Genomic DNA, 20,639 nt, shown 5'->3' on the forward strand with positions numbered 1-20,639 from the left:
ACCCAAGTAATTGACAAATCCCTAATAATATACAAAGGGAAAACATAAACATCTTCCTCACTAAACGTTTGTGAAATGTGTGTGCCAGAATAAGGAGCTTTACACTGTAAATTAGTTAATTAATTTAACACAGAGTTGTACACCTGGAATGTGTACACCATTTGATCCACTAATACTTGTGGTTGACCCTCTCTGGCACCCGAGTACCGGTATGTGTTTGTATGACTGCGTGTTCCTAGAGAGGTTAATTGCATGTGTCGGCATATGCATGCCCTTGAGTGTACTGTGTGTGTGTGTGTGTGTGTGTGTGTGTGTGTGTGTGTGTGTGTGTGTGTGTGTGTGTGTGTGTGTGTGTGTGTGTGTGTGTGTGTGTGTGTGTGTGCCACGGTCAAAAGCAGCCAGAGGGAAATCTGTCCCGTTTGTATTATTGTTGCAACATGTCAACCTCCATCCAGACAAAAGTCTTAGCTTCATGGGTAGTGTTGGGCAAGTTACTTATAGGAAGAGTAATAAGTTAATTACTATACGTATTAATATTACATCACTAGTTAGAGTAACTGTTATATTACGTTATTGTTTTACTTTTGCTACCTAATCATTTTGTGAGATCCTGCATGCTTAAAAAGATTATCTATATTAGAGATCTACAAGCTACCTGCTTACTGTAATATTGTTAATGTTTAGGCAATTGTAATAATTACACTACTCGTTATCTGGGAAAGTAATAATATTACAGTAATATTAGAAAATAGTTGCTGCCCAACACGGTTCTGTTTATTAACCACTTTCAAATTGGCATCCTTGAGGTAATTATGTGAAATCTATTCAAAACACTTCTTTTCAAAAATACTGAAAATTGGGCCTGGGCTGCGGCTCAGCGGTCCAGGCACCTTGGCTGGTAATCCAGTCTGGCAGCCTGGCAGTGTGCCGCGGGCTCGACTCCCGACGGCCCTCACTGCATGTCACTCCCCCATCTCTCTCCCCATTTCCTGTCAGCTTACTGTCTGTCCCTCTATAACAAAAAAACTTCTGCAAAAAAACTGAAAATTGCAGCTCTACAAGCTTCAGCTGTATCAGCTGTTTTTTGTTTTTCTGTCTTTATTGATAGTATCAAGTGAAGATGGACAGGAAAGAGGGAGAGAGAGAAGGGGAGAGACATGCAGCAAAGGTCGTCATGAACGGGACTCGAACATGCGACGCGCTGTCAGGCCAAAGCCTATTATGTGGCATGCGCCTGCCTGGACCACTTTGCCAGCGAGCGCTAATCAAGTGGTCCAGGCAGGCGCATGCCACTTGTCAATATAAAAGCATTGCATTATGCCCTTCCTTATCCCTGTATACTGTTTAACTGTTTGTCTTTATGTTAATTGACACCTGGTCCTTCATACAATAGAACCTAGGTCATCATCATGCACCTGCTCAGATATTCATGGTTGCTTTTCAGTTATTTATAATATTCAGTCTCAAAATAAGGATGCTCTTTTAAAGAGCATCCTTTTTATTTTTCTAAATAGATATTATTTCCCGTAACATTTAAAGTACAGGCCAGGGTTTTCATCCGGCAGTAGCCTATGATATGCACTGTATATCCAGATCCATAACTGAGGCACTAGGATGTTCATGTGTGGCCAAAATAGCAGATCTACAAGCTCACATGTCGGGATTGTCGGGAGTTAGATCTGACAATTGTTTTGGGGGGAGGGGACTTTTTTTATTTTTTTACTTATTTTAAAGAATTCTTAAATACCAAAACAGGGACACAGGGTTAAAAGAGGTTAACGATGGAACATACGGTGATGTTTCATGATAGCTTGCTCGCTCAGTTTGATGTTCCATTTGCTCCAATGGCTTTATGGTTAGCTTTAACACCAACTCTAATCTCTCACGTCCAATGTTCAGGGTGAGACAGCCGCAATTGTGGTCACATGATGACTGATGAGCAGAGTGATCAAGGCTAAACGCTTTGCTTAACCACTTAAAGGTGTAGGAAGGTCACCCCAAAAAATACTTATTTTCTATTACACACGCCACGGAGCCTTGAATTCATGGAGATGAATTAATTTGTCGCCTTCCTAAGCCAATAATTCATTGACCGGGTGGCTGTACAGGGAAATCTGCTGTCCATCAAATTGTGTGGTAATTGGTGTGTCATTTCTTTGGGTGAACTACTCCTTTAAACCCTACTTGGTTAACCGGAGTCCCTCAGGGCTCTATACTAGTACCCTTCCTGTTTTCGCCCTACACTAAACATCTTTGCTGAATATAGCTGATCTACAAGCTCCCAATGCGTAAATCTTCTAATCTCTGCTAAAACATGATAATCACTTCAGGCATTATTATTATATAAGGAAGATTTCTTTTTTGCCCACCAGTTCATTACGTAGGCCTGGTTTGCCTGATGGGTGGTGATCCACCTGAACTGAAGCCGCACCCACAGCTGTAGTTGTATGATAAAGGGGGAGGGGGTAGGGGATGATATTGTGATGTTACTATATCACTGTTTTTTTTCATTGGCACGTTTGACTATCAATTTTTCAGCCTCCAGGAAAAAACCCTAAATACAAAGGGAAGACATAATTTCACATAACCACACCAAGGGGTAGTAATGAAGTACTGTCACCTCAAACACATGAAAAACTGGAAACAAGAATTGATGATAGTCATAATTACCAGCTATGTCTGCAGAATTGTGGGTGAAACTAGTGGGTTGTTGTTGCTGCAATACAATGCTATCCCATTGGCTGAGAGGTTGGCTAGGTGACTACGGCAGCCAATGAAATCATAAGTTGCCACTACCAACCTGATAGAAAGTAGACCAGCCTGCTTCGCAGCTGGTAAAAAAATATAGAAATCACATCTTTAAGTTTCCCAACTCTGGTTAAACCAGAATGTGTGCTCTAGCTGTTACAGTGATGGAAGAAGTAGGTACTCACATTTTTTACTTACAGTATGTAAAAGTATCAATATTATAGAAATTGTCGGGTTACAAGCACAATATAATATAAATGTATAAATGTACTTCAATACCAGAAGTAAAAGTACTCATTATGGTCCCATATCAAATATGAAAATATCAGATCCTCAAACTCACAACTTTGCGAGCGTTGAAGTGGTTTTGAAATCAGATTTAGAAAATGTAGTTATAACTTATAACTAGTACAGTAACTAAAGTTTTCAAATAATTATAGTGGAATAAGACTAACATATTTGCCTTTGAGATGTATGTAGTGGAGTAGTAGTAAAATGTTTGAAAATTGGAAGTACTCCAGTAAAGTAAAAATACTTACTCAAAATTGTACTTAAGTACAGTACTTGAGTACAAACGTATTACTTAGTTACTTTCCACCGCTGCTGTTAATTGGTGGTCTGACGACCTGTGTTTGCACTGACGTGTTGGTGTGTGTCAACAGAGGCATAAACCTCCATCTTTCCACTGTCTACAAAATGAGAATGGTGATGTTTCCCCGCAATCACGGCTACTGCAAACCGATCAATGGAAACATCATTTGGACCGGCGTTATTGCTGTGTGCGAGCACATGCATGCTTATTAGGCTTTTGTGTGAGTTTGGCTTATCAAAGATGCATGTGCACTTGTCTCCACTACTTGGTGGAAACAATGGGTATAGTGGACTGGAGGTACATTTCACAAGCTTGTGTTTTACTTTGAATTAGTTTCCAAACCGTTTCAATGCCAGAACAATGGAGCTCCACATTAAATGGTGTGGCTTTTAGTGATGCAGCACATTTTTGTCATGTAGGAAATAGTAGAAAGTAGAAAGTAGAAAGGAAACACTTAATTTTGACTGTTTTTCCGACTATCCTTGGGATTGTGGGTGGGGGTTGGGTGGGATAGGGGATTGAGTATAATTTTTTATTTTCATATTTGATATGTCTGTTTGATACTTGCCCCTGGGTTTGTCACAAAAACTTGAATAAAAAGATTTTGAAAAGAAAGAAAGGAAACACTTATATGACCAAGATGTCATGTATCACTAAAACATGAAGATACAGACACTGTCTGTCACTATCTCTGAGAGAGAGAGAGAGAGAGAGAGAGAGAGAGAGAGAGAGAGAGAGAGAGAGAGAGAGAGAGAGATGCCAATGTCTGTTCTATATCCGGTAAAAACTAGCAGCAGTCAGAGTGCCCCCTGTTGACAGTTCATCATTAGTGTGCATTATTCAGCAGAGCTCCTGCTGTGTGCACTGAGAATAGAGTTAACAGTCTGCCGAAAGAAGGTGAGATGCTGATGACACCTGGGAGAAACAGTCAGGGTAGTTATTTGCATTTCATATTTCATAATTTTACACTTTGCGTCTATTTGTGACTATATTGTGTGTCTTTCTTTCTTTCTTTCTTTCTGCTGTGTGCAGACCTGCATGTTGACGTGTTCTCTTTGTGTGAGCATCCAAGTGCACATTATGCTGAATCTTAGCTCATTCTTTTACCTGCCCGTCTGTCTACTCTCTATCCACTTCATCATGAGTGTCCCCCGCCTCCTGTCTGGACATCTACAACACCTCCTAATTAAACCCTCGTGTTTTAATGAAAATTGTACCCAGCAGTCATGGAGAAACAAATGGAGGAGATGAGGCAGCAGCTGGACAAACAGTTACAGATCAACCAGGAGCTGCAGAGACACAACACAGACCTGGGTGAGAACAAACTTAACTACGCACTGATACTGTACTCAATGTGTCCTTTGTCATTCTCAACGTTGTACTCCATGTCAGGGACAATGGAACCATACTGTTGATCATGAACGGCATACACTCCGATACCATACGAGTCATTTATTGAATTTAATTCAGATCTGTCAGAGAGAGTGAGATTTCAATCATAAATAGGGACTCATCATAACACTATTAACGTAAAGTGTAATGTTTTGTCCATGCAGAGAAAAGACTCCAGGAAAAAGAAAAGCTCTTGCAGGAGCTACATAGTCACTATCATGACCTAGGTAAGAGCACATGACACACAGCTACATAGTCACTATCATGACCTAGGTAAGAGCACATGACACACAGCTACATAGTCACTATCATGACCTAGGTAAGAGCACATGACACACAGCTACATAGTCACTATCATGACCTAGGTAAGAGCACATGACACACAGCTACATAGTCACTATCATGACCTAGGTAAGAGCTCATGACACACAGCTACATAGTCACTATCATGACCTAGGTAAGAGCACATGACACACAGCTACATAGTCACTATCATGACCTAGGTAAGAGCACATGACGCACACACACACTCTTGCAGGAGCTACATACTGTATAGTCACTATCATGACCTAGGTAAGAGCACATGACACACACACACACAGGAGCTACATAGTCACACACACACACACACACACACACACACACACACACACACACACACACACACACACACACACACACACACACACACACACACACACACACACACACACACACACACACACACACACACACACACACACACACACACACACACACACACACACACACACACACACACACACACACACACACACACACACACACACACACACACACACACACACACACACACACACACACACACACACACACACACACGTGTTAAGCATCCATTCTGTCTGCCTGGTTTTGTCCACTTCAGAGTTCCCTTCCCACAATGATATTAACCCAGTGGTCAGGAAGAGTCGTGCAGCCGTCATGGCCTCAGAGCCAATCCCTGAAAACCTTGAAATCAAACAGACCAAATTCAAGAAAACTTCCAGGTTAGTGGTCAGCACAGTGTGATGTCATGTTTTGAAATCATTGTCCTTGTGTGGTGGTTGACTGAGTCTGAGACTACCTTTTTGCAGGCTTTTGTGCAGCAAACATGATACAAATGGGAAACAAGAAACAATGTCCAAAAGTTAAATTATTATTATGTTAATCCTCTTCGTGCTGGATAGCACATAAGGTCTTCACCAACGAACTGAAAACTGTCGTTCACTGATGTCATTGCTAGAGACACATGCATCAGTAAGCAGGAACTGGGGATGGCAATGAAGGACTGGAAAGTCTGGCGTGGCATTGTGAAATCCATGATCTCGACCGCGGTCGAAAAACTATGATGAGGTTATTCTTTTTGATCATCAGCGGGTACTTTTGGATTAAAGCTTTCCAATTGGAAAGAGAATCACCAAATTCAGAAATAATTTCCCATTTGGGTTGGAACCATGATTTGGTATAATTTTCACATTCCTCTTCATTCAATGTTGATATTGTGTGAGAGCATCTTTAAACTGTTGTAACATGAACATTAGTGGCATCTTTCATCTGGTCTTTGATTATATTGATGCGCCAAGTGAGTTGAGTGAGTTTCCTTTTCTGAATATGGCACATTTCTTTCATTTCCTCAGTCAGACTGCCTTTGTTTTAAGTAACAGATTTTGTATTGACTTTCGTTTGAAATGTACCCAGTCTACATACTGTGAAATAAAAATGTCAATCAATCAATCAAGAGTAGGCAGACTTTTAGTAGACATTTCTCAACTATTTTTCAAAGACCTCAGTATTTAAAGTTGATTAGTCAACCTAAATCAGCCTATAATAATAAAGAACTGTACAGAACAAACTACAGTACTTAAATATAGTACACCAGGCTGACACGGACAGTACACAGATGTTCTCACATTTCATTATGCAACTCTTCTCATGAATAACACTGTCGAGTGAGACAGACGTTTAGCTGCACCAGCTGACTACTGCGTCAAATCCTCAGTTTTAATCAAATCTAATCAAATCAAATCTATTTATATAGCACATTTAAAAACAACTCTCATTGTACCAAAGTGCTTCACAAATGCAATACAATACAATTCAGTGCAGAAGACGCCAATAATAAAACAACAGGCATATAGGACAGAATAATCTAAAAGGAAAGGTGCAAGCACAACCACAAGGTGCAAGCACAACCAAGCTCTCAAAGCACCACATTGTGAGCTTGCAGATCTGATATTGCTGGCAAAGAGACCTGGTGCAGAAGGAAAAAGTAGGGGGCCAAGTATAGACCCCGATTCTCGAAGCCACCTGAGATTTTCCATAAATATGACATCAACACATTTGAACTTCTGTTTCCCTCAATCGCTAGTGAGACCAGTCTGATCGTCAAGGCTATCCAGAAGAATGACTTCCTCAGTCGCCTTGATGATGAACAGACGGCCATGATGGTGGATCTATTGGTGGCCAGTGACTACAAACCCGGGAACGACGTCATTAAAGAGGGATCCGAAGGGGACAGCATGTACATAGTCGCAGGTAAGGATATACGCTCACTCGTGCGTGCATGTGTGTGTGTGTATGTGTGTGTGTGTGTGTGTGTATGTGTGTGTGTGTGTGTGTGTGTGTGTGTGTGTGTGTGTGTGTGTGTGTGTGTGTGTGTGTGTGTGTGTGTGTGTGTGTGTGTGTGTGTGTGTGTGTGTGTGTGTGTGTGTGTACACCCAGGGACTGACTTGGTTTCCCACACAAGGCCTAGCCGGACACAAATAAATTCAATATGCAATCTGTCACTTTAAGAGGGCATATACAGTACAGTAGTAGTTATGCATGTATACAGTAGATATAAATTATGCATAATGTATGCAATATGTACAGTCCTGTGCAACATATCTCTCTCCTAGCTGGTGAACTCATTGTGACCCAGGGAGGACGTCAACTCAGAACCCTCAACGTGGGTGATGTGTTCGGGGAGCTGGCCATCTTGTACAACTGCAAACGCACAGCCACAGTTAAAGGTAAGGCTCCGTTATGATATTCTAGATATTTATGGAAGTCATAATGAGACACATCTCTATAAAGAAGGCTATAATTGCAAGCTGCACTCACACCACACAGGAACAATCCATGTGCAATATCCTTTGTGAATTATTCACCTGGCATCCTTATTTTGGGTGTGTCATTACAGGCATGCATCATACTGCATGACACCGTGTCACACTGCTTTTTTGTGAAATGGCATTGTAAAAAAAGTGTTTAAATCAAGATAGACAGAGAGTCATAAAATGACATCAATGTGGTGTGTCACTCTCACTCTCTCCCTCTCTCTGTTACAGCAAAGACAGTGGTGCGTCTGTGGTGCATGGAGAGACAGACCTACAGAACCATCATGACCAACAAGTCCAAGAAAAAACGCGAGCAGATCATGGGCTTTTTGAAGACGTGAGTGTATAGGTTGTGGACTTGGAATATGTACATACAGTAATATGTACTCGGGTCACTTTTGTCTGTCTACACCAAATCTCTCCAAAAATAGCCTCGTTGCAATGTGCTGCATTGTGAGCTTGTAGATTGGCTATTTCTTGCTAACGTTCTGCTCAGAATATGGATGTTTCAAATGGTTAATCAGACCAAAGAACACCATGAACCAATGCAAGGATTGAAAGCAACAGCATCACTATATGCACTATATACTTTAGAGATGTGTCAAGTATTTGATGTTGTTCTTTTGTAGTGGTAGAGGACATAGTTTAATAAAGTAACCAACCAACCACCATGTGTCATTTCAGCTCTCGTACCCTGAAAGACCTGAATGACATCCAGTTGTCTAAGCTCATTGACTCCATGGAAGAGGTGATGATACACACTGTACAAAAAAAAACATTTGGCTTTGTTCATGGACCAGGAAACAATGCACTTCAAAAAGTATAATGATATGTTCATTTCAAGGACCCCCAGAATTATCTGTATTTTACTGCGGACCCCCAACTGAAAATATCTTGTTCCAGGGACCCCCCCAGAAGCAAAGATTTGAGTTAAAAACGTTCGCTTTGAAAGAATATATATTCAAAGATTTGCGCCATATTTTCACGATTTTTCAAAAATAGCAGATCTACAAGCTCGTAACGCGGCACTCGCTGCCACGCTATGAGCTTGTAGATCTGCAATTTTTTCAATAGCTAAAGTATAACAATGTTTAAACACCAAATGGGGTTCCCGTCCTGAATTGGTTAAAAGACTAAAATACTGTCTATAGTGTTGTGTAAAAGTGATTTTTGATTCTTTCCTATAGGTGAAGTTCCAGAATAAGGACGTGATAGTTCGAGAGGGCGATGAAGGGAACACATTCTACATCATCCTGAAAGGAGAGGTACGGTAAAGCAGATGATATGCTTTTAAACTCCCCCAATAATAAGTCATTTGGTATACGGTTTAGTTTAGAGGTGTAAAAGTTAATCAAACTAATTGAATTATTATCATTATAAAAATGTTTGATAATTTAACCAAATAATAATAATCAATCTCTATTTTTTCTTATGTCATTATAGGCAAAGATATTTCCAAAATGCCAAAGAAATGTCAAAAATAGTGAAAATAGGCAAACATAGGTAATCTATCAAATATATACGTTCACGTCACATCCATCGTAATGCGTCTCCTATACTATTTTTGCACTCCATCATTGTGCGACAAAGTATAAAACAACTGACTCTTAAGTGGTTAAAATAAAAAAATAACATGCTAATTAATTGATTAATCGAAAAAGAAAAGATGGTAGTTGCAGCACCTGGTTTAGTTTACACAGGATCAAGTAGTCCGTTTGTAATACCTACATGTAGGATGCACATGTGCTCTCTATCCCAGTGGTTCAAAAGAGAGATTAGACTTTTGCCTAGGACCCAAACTAGTGCAACTAACAAATATACTTGTAGATCAGCTATTTTCACTACTTCTTTCATTATTATTACTTTTATTCGTGGAATTTCTTAGGTTTGTTTGTTTTAAAATGTATAACATTATTTAAATTGTTTTAATTAAAAAAGAAAACATGTACATAGAAAAAGAAAATGGGAGTTTTACTCGTTAGTCGTGGGGGATTACTACACGTGACCCATGAACAATTCTGTGTCTTTCTTTCGGTCTCTCAATCTACCTGTGTGTGTGTGTGTGTGTGTGTGTGTGTGTGTGTGTGTGTGTGTGTGTGTGTGTGTGTGTGTGTGTGCATGCATGCGTGTGCCCTCAGGTACTGGTGACTAAGAATGTCAACGGTCACCAGAAACAGATTCGGCGGATGGGAAAAGGGGAGCATTTCGGGGAACAAGCCCTCATACGGTAACCCTGGCAACGCTTGTGCCTGATGCAATCGGTTTCGTCAGGGTGCAACAAAGTGTTTGTTTTTACTGTATCTTCTGCTGCTGCTGCCGCCATCTAAATTGTAACAATTTGGTCCCCAGTCTCCCCACACTCCTTTAGGTTATTTTTGCCACTGTAAATTTGCACATACAGGATATTTGTCTCTTGCATGTAGCCATCCTATAACTAGAGCAGGAAGCGCTATTGCCCGGGACCCTATAGTGAAAACAGAAGATCTACAAGCACACAACACGTCGCTTTGCACCATGTTGCAAGCTTGTAGATCGGCTATTTTCACTACTTCTTAATTATTTTTAATTCATGGAATTTCTTAGATTTGTTTGTTTAAAAAAATAATATATATATATATATATATATATTATTACTTTTGAAATATATCAAATGTAGGAAAAATTATTTTTACTCTAGGTGACGGCGTGACCGTTAACAATTGGTCTGTGGCCCACTTAATGACATGTCTGTTTGCCATTTGCAGTGAGATCTTGAGAACTGCCACCTGCACTGCTGATGGCCCCGTTACCTGCTTCTCCATTGACAAAGAGTGAGTTCTGGTCCCCCATTAAAAACCCACGTTTGAATGTCACAGTTCTGTGCTGTTGACATTCTGTAGCCACTGTGTGACCCTGTAACAAATGCTATCAGCCATGAGTCTCCTGCTTTCACTGGTTCAGTAGCATGTACTGTAGCCTTGCACTTCACAACAAAATCCAATGTTGGTTTAACTCCTTGAGTGTAAAAATGTAGTCAAATGAGAGAATGTTATTGGCCGTAGCTCATCATGCCTTCTCCGTTCTATCGTGCAGGGTATTTGAAGAGACTATTCCTGTTGAACAACTGGAGCTGTTTGATGAGTAAGTAATGCAAGCCACTGTCTCTCTCACATATTACACTCTATTACATTATTCACTCTTTATGTCTGAATAACTCTTTATTAAACCCACGGTAGCATGTCTCGATGATCTCTCTCTCTCTCTCTCTCACTTTCAGCCTGGCATCCCTATTTTGGGTGTGTCGTTACAGACATGCTCATACTGCATGACACAGTGTCATACCGATTCTTTTTGTGAAATAGCATTGTAAAAAAGGGTTTAAATCAAGATACACCACCTCTCTCTCTCTCCCTCCCTCTCTTTCAGCTCCAAGGTGCTACAGGAGGTGGTAGCTGTAGCTCCAGAAAAGCCATGGTGAGCCTAAATATATATATATATATATATATATATATATATATATATATATATATATATATTGGTAATTGAAGGAGTAGGTGGATAATGTACGAACAAATAGATTGAATCAATACAAAATGTATAGTTTGTAATAAACAAAACACTTTTGTGCTGATTTGTTTTTAATAGCTAAAATAGCAGTATAAAACTCTCTCACTCCTCTCAGTCCTGGTTCCACTATGGTGCTTAAGGACCTTCTACCAGTGTTATACCAAGAGGGACGCTATCAAGGAGAGCCTGTCACCCTTGGTGTGGGCGGCTTTGGCCGTGTTGAGCTGGTGAGTATGTGTTTGTTAAATGAGTGACTGTCACTTCTTTTTGTCATAAGGTGAAACCTGACTAGTGAAAGCTCATGAAATGTAGACGATATAGTCATCACCCTAGTCATACTGACGTGGTGACGTGATTGGCTGCTTCTAGCACTAGCCAATGGGAAGGGGAGAGGCAAATATCCCTGGCAGCCACGCAGGCTACATACATACATTGCAGAGCAACGCAGCAGAGAAGCATGCTCACAGTCACATTCACGGGAAAGGAAGAGTATCGATATAACTAGTACTTGATATAACTTAAATCAAATGCGGCTGCCAATGCAAAGCCACAACAAAACAGTCATTGAACCACGCACAGAACGTCGGAAACTAACAAACAACTAACATCAGACTAATATGACAAATTCTTTCACCTGACAAATATCACTATGTTATTTATTTTTGTTTTTCTTTTTTGGGCTACTAATTATCTCATGTCATTAATTTTTGCAAGGTGACCTCGGCACAGCATGGTAAATACTATGCCCTGAAACGGGTCAGTAAGAAACACATTGTTGCCAAGCGACAGGAGGAGCACGTGCTGTTTGAGAAAATGATACTCAAAGCCATTCAGTGTGACTTCATTGTCAGGTGACTATGCATTTGAAACTCACAAGACACTCTGCCATTGGGGAGGGTTCTGCTTGGAAGATGGGGAGTATGAGGGCCGTGTGGGGTTATGGGGGGGCTTTCAGCTAGGAAGGGGACGGTCATAGCGAAAGTGGAACAAGAGCAAAAGACAGAAGGCTAGGTGTGTGTGTGTGTGTGTGTGTGTGTGTGTGTGTGTGTGTGTGTGTGTGTGTGTGTGTGTGTGTGTGTGTGTGCACGAGGGGGTAGGTGTGTGACAATATTCTTGGTAAAAGAAAACCCATTATTTTGTCATGATGTAGCAAAGAAATCCACAGAAATTAAATGTGGCATTTATCCAAGATACAGCATTCTCTGATATCTTACTCATTTCTGTCTAGGCTTCATGCTGCCTTCAAAGACACCCGTTACATCTACATGATCATGGAGTTCTGTGGCGGAGGGGAGATCTGGACCAAGCTCAAAGAAGTGTGAGAAGTCACAGGCCCGCCGAGGGGCAACAGCATTCATCAAAGTGTGCCCTTTTTTTGCGTCTCTTCTGGCTGACAATCTTTTAACCGTCCTCTAACCTGATCTCTCTACTTGCCAGAGGGCGTTTTGACGAACCCGTTGCCGTGTTTTGCACCGCCTGCGTGGTGGAGGCCTACGCCTACCTCCATAAGAAGCGCATCATGTACAGAGACCTGAAACCTGAGAACCTGATGTTGGATGGGAAGGGCTATGTCAAACTGGTGAGTCCCAGTGTGTGTGTGTGTGTGTGTGTGTGTACATGTTTGGCTAATTTATGCTATAGTGGTGTAGATTTGTGGTGAAAATGTAACAATTTTAAGTAAACCAATTCAAATCACTGAATGCTCCTTTAACCAAAATTATCTATTTAGAAATGAGGGAGCGCTGCTCACCCCTGCCGCTTGGCAATTGTAACTTGCTAAATTAATTTTCTACCGAAAATGACAATATGCATCTTGTCGATTGTTCGAACAGTGAAATATAAGTTAGTCTCAACTGAGCAAAGGGAGTTTTGATATACTTTTATGCTGATCTTGATTCATACATGAGTGAATGTGTGTACAGTGTGAAATCACATGATATATTACCTCTTTTTCTGTGCATATGGGAATTGGTTCTGGTTAAGGTGGCACAATTAACGTGTGTGTGTGTGTGCGCGCGCGTGTGTCCTGATGCAGGTGGACTTTGGCTTTGCCAAGGAACTGGTGCGTGGTGAGAAAACCTACTCGTTTGTGGGAACTCCCGAGTACATCGCCCCAGAGATTATTCAGAACCATGGACATGATTTCGCAGTTGACTTCTGGTCCCTCGGTGTACTAGTGTATGAGCTACTAGTGGGAAGGTAATAATAATCAAACTTCAACTTTATTGCCACTGTTATGACCCAATCCCTAAGACGTTCTAGGGGATGGAGGGTGTAACGTTTAAAATAGCCGGAAAAAGGAAAGGGATAACCAAGGTTACATCATGAGAATGTATTAATAAAACAAAACCATTGAGTCAAATATGCTCTAGTATAGTGGTGAAATCAGATTTCTAATTATCACCAAAATAACCAAGACATAATAACTAAAGAATGCTTAAGTAAAAGGAACAAACAAGAATACACACAATCTCTTAAGGAGAGGCACCGTTGTCTGTCACTACAGGCAACCAAATACACCTCAAGAAGAATCTATCTGGTAGCCAGGAGTTTATGTTTATATAAGGATCCCCATTAGAGACACATGAATGAGCCTCTAGACTTCCTGGGGTCCTGAACAAAGCAAATACAATACAGACATACAACTAAAAATTCAAATTAAGGGGGCATGGTGGCACAATTGGTAGCACTGTGATGATAGGTCCACATAGCAGCAGGTATGTCCATAATTGGACAATAATGTCCAATAAATGAGCCAGAGATCATTTGTTTGGTCCAATAGACATAGAGGATATGAACTCCAGCTTCTATTCATAATCACAAACAGGACACTCCTTGAACCAGTAGATGGCAGCATAACAGCATGAACCATGGAACAGGTCAACACAGTAGCTCATAGGATTCAATAAATATAACAATCTATATCACACAGTCACAAATAGTCTTTATGCTGCGGTGATAAATATTTGCAGTGCTGTTCAAAAGGCTGTACAATTTCAAGTCTCATGTCTGTTTAAAACTTTACAGCCCTCCATTCTCCAGTTCTGAGCCGCAGAAGATTTATGCCAAGATCCTGGATGGCGTGCTCAAGTACCCCCCTTACATGAGTGAGGCAGCCAAGTCCCTAATCAGTAAATTGTGCAGGTGAGAGAGTACACTATAGGACTACTCCTTGACTGAAAACTTGTCACACATACATTTCATAGTTTGATAGCATATACATTCAAACTTATATGGTGTGACATAAATACTAAATAACATACTGTGCACTGCAGTACACCTAAATAACATGCAGTACCTCAGTCTGATAATGAGATCCAAATTAAGGGGAACATTTACAGAACAGAACACATTCTTTTTTCTATCTAAATGTAAAATTTAATAAAAACAAAATACAAAACTACTTTTCCTGTGACGTGAAAACACATGTGAAAATGAATTGTAATGTCCTGCTCTGGTTGATAGGCCACGGCCAGGTCAGAGGTTAGGAAACACCAAGAATGGAATCAAAGATGTTCGACACCACAGGTAATGCTCATTGTGTTGCTCTGTGTTCTCTCAATGTACAGTCACTGTAGTTCTATATAGCTTAATGTGTAGAGAATGGCATAATACAATCTAGGGTTAACCAGTCCATTCGTTAAAGGGGATTTCATTTCCGTTTGCCACTCATATTAAAAGCTGGCAGTTGAAATAAAAAATTGGCGCTTTGGATAAAAGTGCCCCCGATAAAAGCGGGTGTCTTATTTTCCAACACTATTGATGTTTCAAAGAAAAAATAATCAAGGCACTCTTCGTCTTCTGGTGAAAAGTGTTAAAAAGCCTTTATTGATGTGGTAATAGAATGGGATAGCCCATGCATAGTGGCCAGCAAGGCCTTCTTCGGGGTGTTGTTTCCTTTTCAGTTTAAGTTCTGTTTCCTTGCCTCATATCTGGATACTCCATTTTAGAAAATGAATGTGTCTCAAGACACTTTACATGAGGAGCAGGGTCAAGGGTCAAGGCCATGCTCTTACAGAGACATTACATGAGGAGCAGGGTCAAGGCCATGCTCTTACAGAGACACACATTTCCTCCAAGAGCCAGCGCTTGGCGAAGGCAGCAAGGAAGAAATAATGGAACGAAAATCAATAGCAGGACCTGGATCTGTAGGGTGGACGACCATCTACCTTGTCACCAAACCCATCTTTCTTTCCTCTGCAGGTGGTTTAGCAGTATGAACTGGCACAAGCTGCGAGTGGGGCAAGTGGACGCTCCAACTATGCGTCTCATACGCAAGGTCAGTCCAAACACTATGACTCAGCATTAGGGATGTCCCGATACACTTTTCTCGTTTCCGATCCGATTCCGATCCAACAATTTCTGTGTTAGCCGATACTGAATACCGATACCAGAGTGAACTTTAGACCACCCAAATTAATATTCCAAATATTTCACATTCTTTCAAGATTTTTTGAGAATCTAGCACACACACACACACACACACTACAAGATCTACAAGCCGTGTGAGCTTCTAGATCAGCTATTCTTGAATAGCCAAAGTATAAAATATTGTGGTTGAAGTAAGTGACTTCAGTTTTTTTAGCCTTATACCGTATAATCTGATACTCATATTCAATATATCATTTTATATATCTTCAATTAATAGTAGGCGCTATGTTGTAGCAAGACCATCAGGTAAGAATGAGAAGACAAGAAATCACAGTAATATTTAGAATACTAGATAACCAGAAGAAAAAAGAACACACGTTTCCAGATCCCTAAAATCAGAACTGAAAGATACAGAAATTCACCCATCCTATTCGAGTATTAAGCCCAAACCGACAAGACGGTTTTAGCGTTCGTCCCAGCGGTGTGATATGTCACGTCGACCCAAGTGATTCAACAGCTTTAATTAATTAATTAATTAAATTCCCAAACCATTTTGGTTAGGGCCGTAGAGTCCGAAATACCAATCTTAATTGATAAGGTGTATACAAATTTGGAAGCATATTATATTACAAAATCGTACGGCATTACATTTTTGTATAATTGGTAATCCAAAGGCTGTTGCACACCAGGGTGAAAGTTTGGCCACAGATGCGTTGGTGGAGTATACAGTACATGACATGTACACTTACTCAATAAACAGTTTTACCCTGTAGAAGGCCGTTATGTCCGCCACACGTGGGTCATCCCAGTTTTTCGATTATGAACTATAGCCACTTCAACAAAGGCTTTAAATCAAGTTTTCAGTCCTCCACCAAAGAGCACCTTCGCTACACTTTTCTTGAACGTGTGAGCACCCAGACCTTAATTTTCCTTGGCTGGAAATTCCTTTTGGATTACCATTGCCAAAGTGCCCAGACGCCCGGGCCAAGGTTCCCAGCCGCCTGGGAACCTTTCTAAAGAAACAGTTGTATCAGTAAACAACATTTCAGCCAAAGACCTCAGGCAGGCCTGAAGAAGGCACTGTACTGTATATAGTTGTAGCATTAATAGTTGTATTGTGCAGTAATTCACATCACACAGACATAATTCGTCAGTAAGGCCGTTTTGGGTTAAAATAACTTGATAATAACTAAATAACTTGCTACTGATAAAACCGTTTCTTTAGAAAAAGTTAAATTGGCCCAGGCGGCTGGGCACCTTGGCCCGGGCACCTTGGCACCTTGGCTGGTAATCCAGTCTGGCAGTTTACAGCCTTTACTGCGTGTTGAAGTGCTCAATGTTAAAGCCCAGATGCATGGGGTTTCCTCGTCATAAATCCAAGGTTCCACCTACAGTCCCAGCTCTGACCAGTAGGGCCGAGCACTTCAACGTTGGAAAGCCTCCCTGGGGTTTTGCCTAACCCTAAACCTCATCAAAGAGATTCTATATAAAGAGAAGACAGTCCTCAAATATTTGGAATCACCACTAGATGGTGCAGAGGTAGTGCTGCCGGCATCACTCCAATATGGGGCTTGGCAGCAAACACTTTGTCTATGTAAACACCTGAAACATGCACATAAACATGCATGGTCGTGTGCATGTGCATACATGCATGTGCATTGTGCACACATGCACGCACATAAACATGCATGGTCGTGCGTGTATGTGCATACAAGCATGTGCACACATGCACCCTTACATTCTGAATGAATGTTACCAATTTCTGGAACTGGCAGATGTACTTTTGGATGAGGAATGAATTCAGAGAAAACCCAGGTAGTATAGAATACTATAGATCATGTACACAGTGAGTTTAGCTGGGATCTATGAAAATGTATTCAGAAAACGCAGGACTTGTTATGATGTACCCATACTCTATAGAGTGAATTAGTAATTAGAGCTGAAATCTATGAAGAATGGATTCAGAAAACACAGGGCTTATAAAAATAGTGTATTATGGGAATATACGTAGTAATCAGAGCTGGAAGCTATAAAGCTACTTTTGTATTATTTATCGACTTCCAGAAAGCTTAATAGGGAGCTCAAACTTTATTATGTTTCTGCTGGCGTGCATGGCGCGCGGATGGAATACTCTATGAAGCAATTAAATCCCTATACAAAGCTTCAGCAGCCTGTGTGCAGCACAGCAACACAAACACTAGGTGGATTCCTACTCCATATAGTGAAACAAAGCCCTGGGTTGTGAGCTTGTAGATTGCAATTGCAAGTTGGAAATGGATACCCCACCCAGTTATGTCTGTGTCCCTTTTATGCCCATATACAGTTATGGAGTTCTTTGTCAGGCATGCCTAAATATGGAGTCTATGCAGATGTCAGAACAGTCATTGTGATGTCAGAACAGGCCAGCTCCATATATGGAGATATAGGTGTGATCAGGTCCAGAGCCCGGGCAGAGGCTTTTGTGCTGGTTTTGCACATGTATGTGTCTACATTCTTCCCATTTCATTTTTAAAAGCAGCTGGTGTTGGAGTAGGCTATTACAGAATTCTACAAACTTGGGCAGGTGCCAATTTCTTACTGCATACATTTTGCAACTGTTTTGGCTGTCCATGGAGACATGGGTTGAACTTGAGAGCCATGATAATTATGCAAAAATGCTCCAGACTTTGGACTTGCCTAACTATGCCAGAGGGTAGAGTCACAGAAAAGGTTTTCACCAGGATAAAACACATGACTCTCCATGTACATGTACTAATGACAGGGTTTATTAAGTAAAACATGAGGAATTTTACGAATAGCTCAGGATTAGTGTTCACTATTTCTTGAAGAGTACTCATTAGAGTGCATGCATCCGCCAACACATATGGTATGCAACTGTCCTCCAAGTTTGCCATTTCCATAAATATTTAGGGAAATGTTGTTACTGTGACCATGTCCCCAAGAGCCCCAATGTCTCTGGGCCAGCCTACTGATAATTATTCCCACCAAGTTTTTTAAAATCTGCCCATGCAGCCCATCTATTCATGTAATAACCTAGGTTAACATTAAAAGATAATTCATTATGATAGTGGAATTTATCATTACTTGTCGAATGTTCGTCTTGAAGGGCCAATGGCACTTATTGGTCCCCCACACAAGCCCTTATTTGCACCCCACACAAGCCCTTATTGTCCCCCCACACAAGCCCTTATTGTCCCCCCACACAAGCCCTTATTGGCCCCCCCACACAAGCCCTTATTGCCCCCCCCACACAAGCCCTTATTGCCCCCCCCACATAAGCCCTTATTGGTCCCCCACACATGCCCTTATTTCCCCCCACACAAGCCCTTTTTGGCCCCCACATAAGGCCTTATTGCCCCCCCAAATAAGTCCTTGTTTTCCCCCCAGACAAGCCCTTATTGGTCCCCCCACAGGCCCTTATTGGCCCCCCACATAAGGCCTTATTGCCCCCCCAAATAAGTCCTTGTTTTCCCCCCAGACAAGCCCCCCCCCCTGCACGTGCCTGACACTCTTGAAATTAAAAAGTTTGAGAGCCAATGGGTTAATGCTTCACTCTTCTTTTTCGCCTCCTTCAGGGACCCTGCTACATCAACTTTGACCGTTTCCCATATGACCAGCCTAAGGCTGAGGAAGAGTTCTCTGGTTGGGACCGTGACTTCTAACTAAAGCCAAGACAACTCACAACCAAAGGTTCTGAGGTCAAAAGCAACCTTCATTCGAGCCAAAACGGGGCTTCAATAGGCTTCATGATGAAGTAAAAAAAAGGCTTATTGTGGATCAAATTTGAATACCAGTGTTGTATTAAAAAGACATTTGTCATATGACAAAATTGTGATAATAGTCAATAGATAATACAACCTCACAACGTATCGCGATGAGACACATTGTGAAATTGTAACCAGGTCTGTTATTTTCAAAATGTTTTATAAATGTCACCTTTAATGACATGCCCAAAATGTTGAATGTTAATAGAATGTTGTTAATAGAAATTCTACTCTCACAGTTAAAAGTTTAGGGGTAGCGGACAATCAACAAACCATGCTGAGGTGTTGTACTTGCAACTGCATAGGCCAGGACAGTTTGTTTTGCTGTCACAATGTGCAGGTAAATGTACGAAGTACGCTCTGATGTTTCAGTAATAGAACACTCTCTACAGATTGGAAGAATCTACACAATCAACTACAATTCTTGAGAGTTGATTTATTGTTTTCAGTTTGGTTTACCAACATTTTATCAAATCTGGAAAATAAAAAACGAATTAATGCTTTTTGAGCATTATCTCAGTAGCTTGCTATCCTCAAGGATTTAGAATTCTAGTATGTGGATTATTCTAACCACATACTTTTTCAAACATGTTTTGTGACACTTTGTGAGCTTGTAGATTTGCTATTTCTGCTAAACAAAATGTGCCTACTGTCTAACGACATGCTCAATATTGAGTCCAGGGTTAAAGTTGTTAATAAGCTACCACTACACCCTCCAGTGTAGCAATCTTTATTTGCTTCCCTTCCTGTTTTATGAAGGGTTTCCCCTTTATTGTGCATAGCCTATTTTCATTCTAATTATTTTTGATTATTATTGTTTTGTTTTTACCATCGCCATGGGAAATTTATTTTTGATCACCATTTACTGTATGAAGAATTCTTCTGTGACTTGAGCTCAATAAATACAATCTTTCTCACACCCGGGCAGTCTGCTAGTGTTGTGAGCTAAGACCACAATTCCTTAATCAGCCATAATCTCATCCCTTAGACAATTTTACAAAACTCTTGATGATTTGACACAGCACTAGTAATAACAATTTATTTATTTTTTATTAAATGTTTTATCCCATGATTTTGCAACCCAATGTTTCATCTAGTGTCAATTATCTA

The 20,639-nt window shown here is 40.7% G+C and overlaps 1 protein-coding gene across 1 annotated transcript; it reads left to right on the forward strand.

Annotated features, from left to right (window-relative positions):
- Positions 1-4,211: 4,211 nt before the first annotated feature.
- On the forward strand, positions 4,212-19,427 carry prkg3 (protein kinase cGMP-dependent 3; the record flags this gene model as incomplete). Its single annotated transcript, XM_080790344.1, has 22 exons — positions 4,212-4,273; positions 4,565-4,654; positions 4,897-4,959; positions 5,637-5,757; positions 7,119-7,285; positions 7,648-7,761; positions 8,080-8,185; positions 8,533-8,596; positions 9,036-9,113; positions 9,987-10,075; positions 10,593-10,658; positions 10,921-10,968; positions 11,254-11,301; positions 11,510-11,621; positions 12,109-12,245; positions 12,623-12,712; positions 12,832-12,973; positions 13,430-13,593; positions 14,422-14,538; positions 14,860-14,922; positions 15,598-15,673; positions 19,341-19,427. Exons 1-22 carry the CDS (start codon positions 4,243-4,245, stop codon positions 19,425-19,427), a joined length of 2,073 nt encoding a protein of 690 aa, XP_080646470.1. The 5' UTR covers positions 4,212-4,242.
- Positions 19,428-20,639: the final 1,212 nt, after the last annotated feature.

The sequence above is a fragment of the Protomyctophum bolini genome, assembly GCF_963924005.1.
Source record: "Protomyctophum bolini genome assembly, chromosome: 19".
NCBI lineage: Eukaryota > Metazoa > Chordata > Actinopteri > Myctophiformes > Myctophidae > Protomyctophum > Protomyctophum bolini.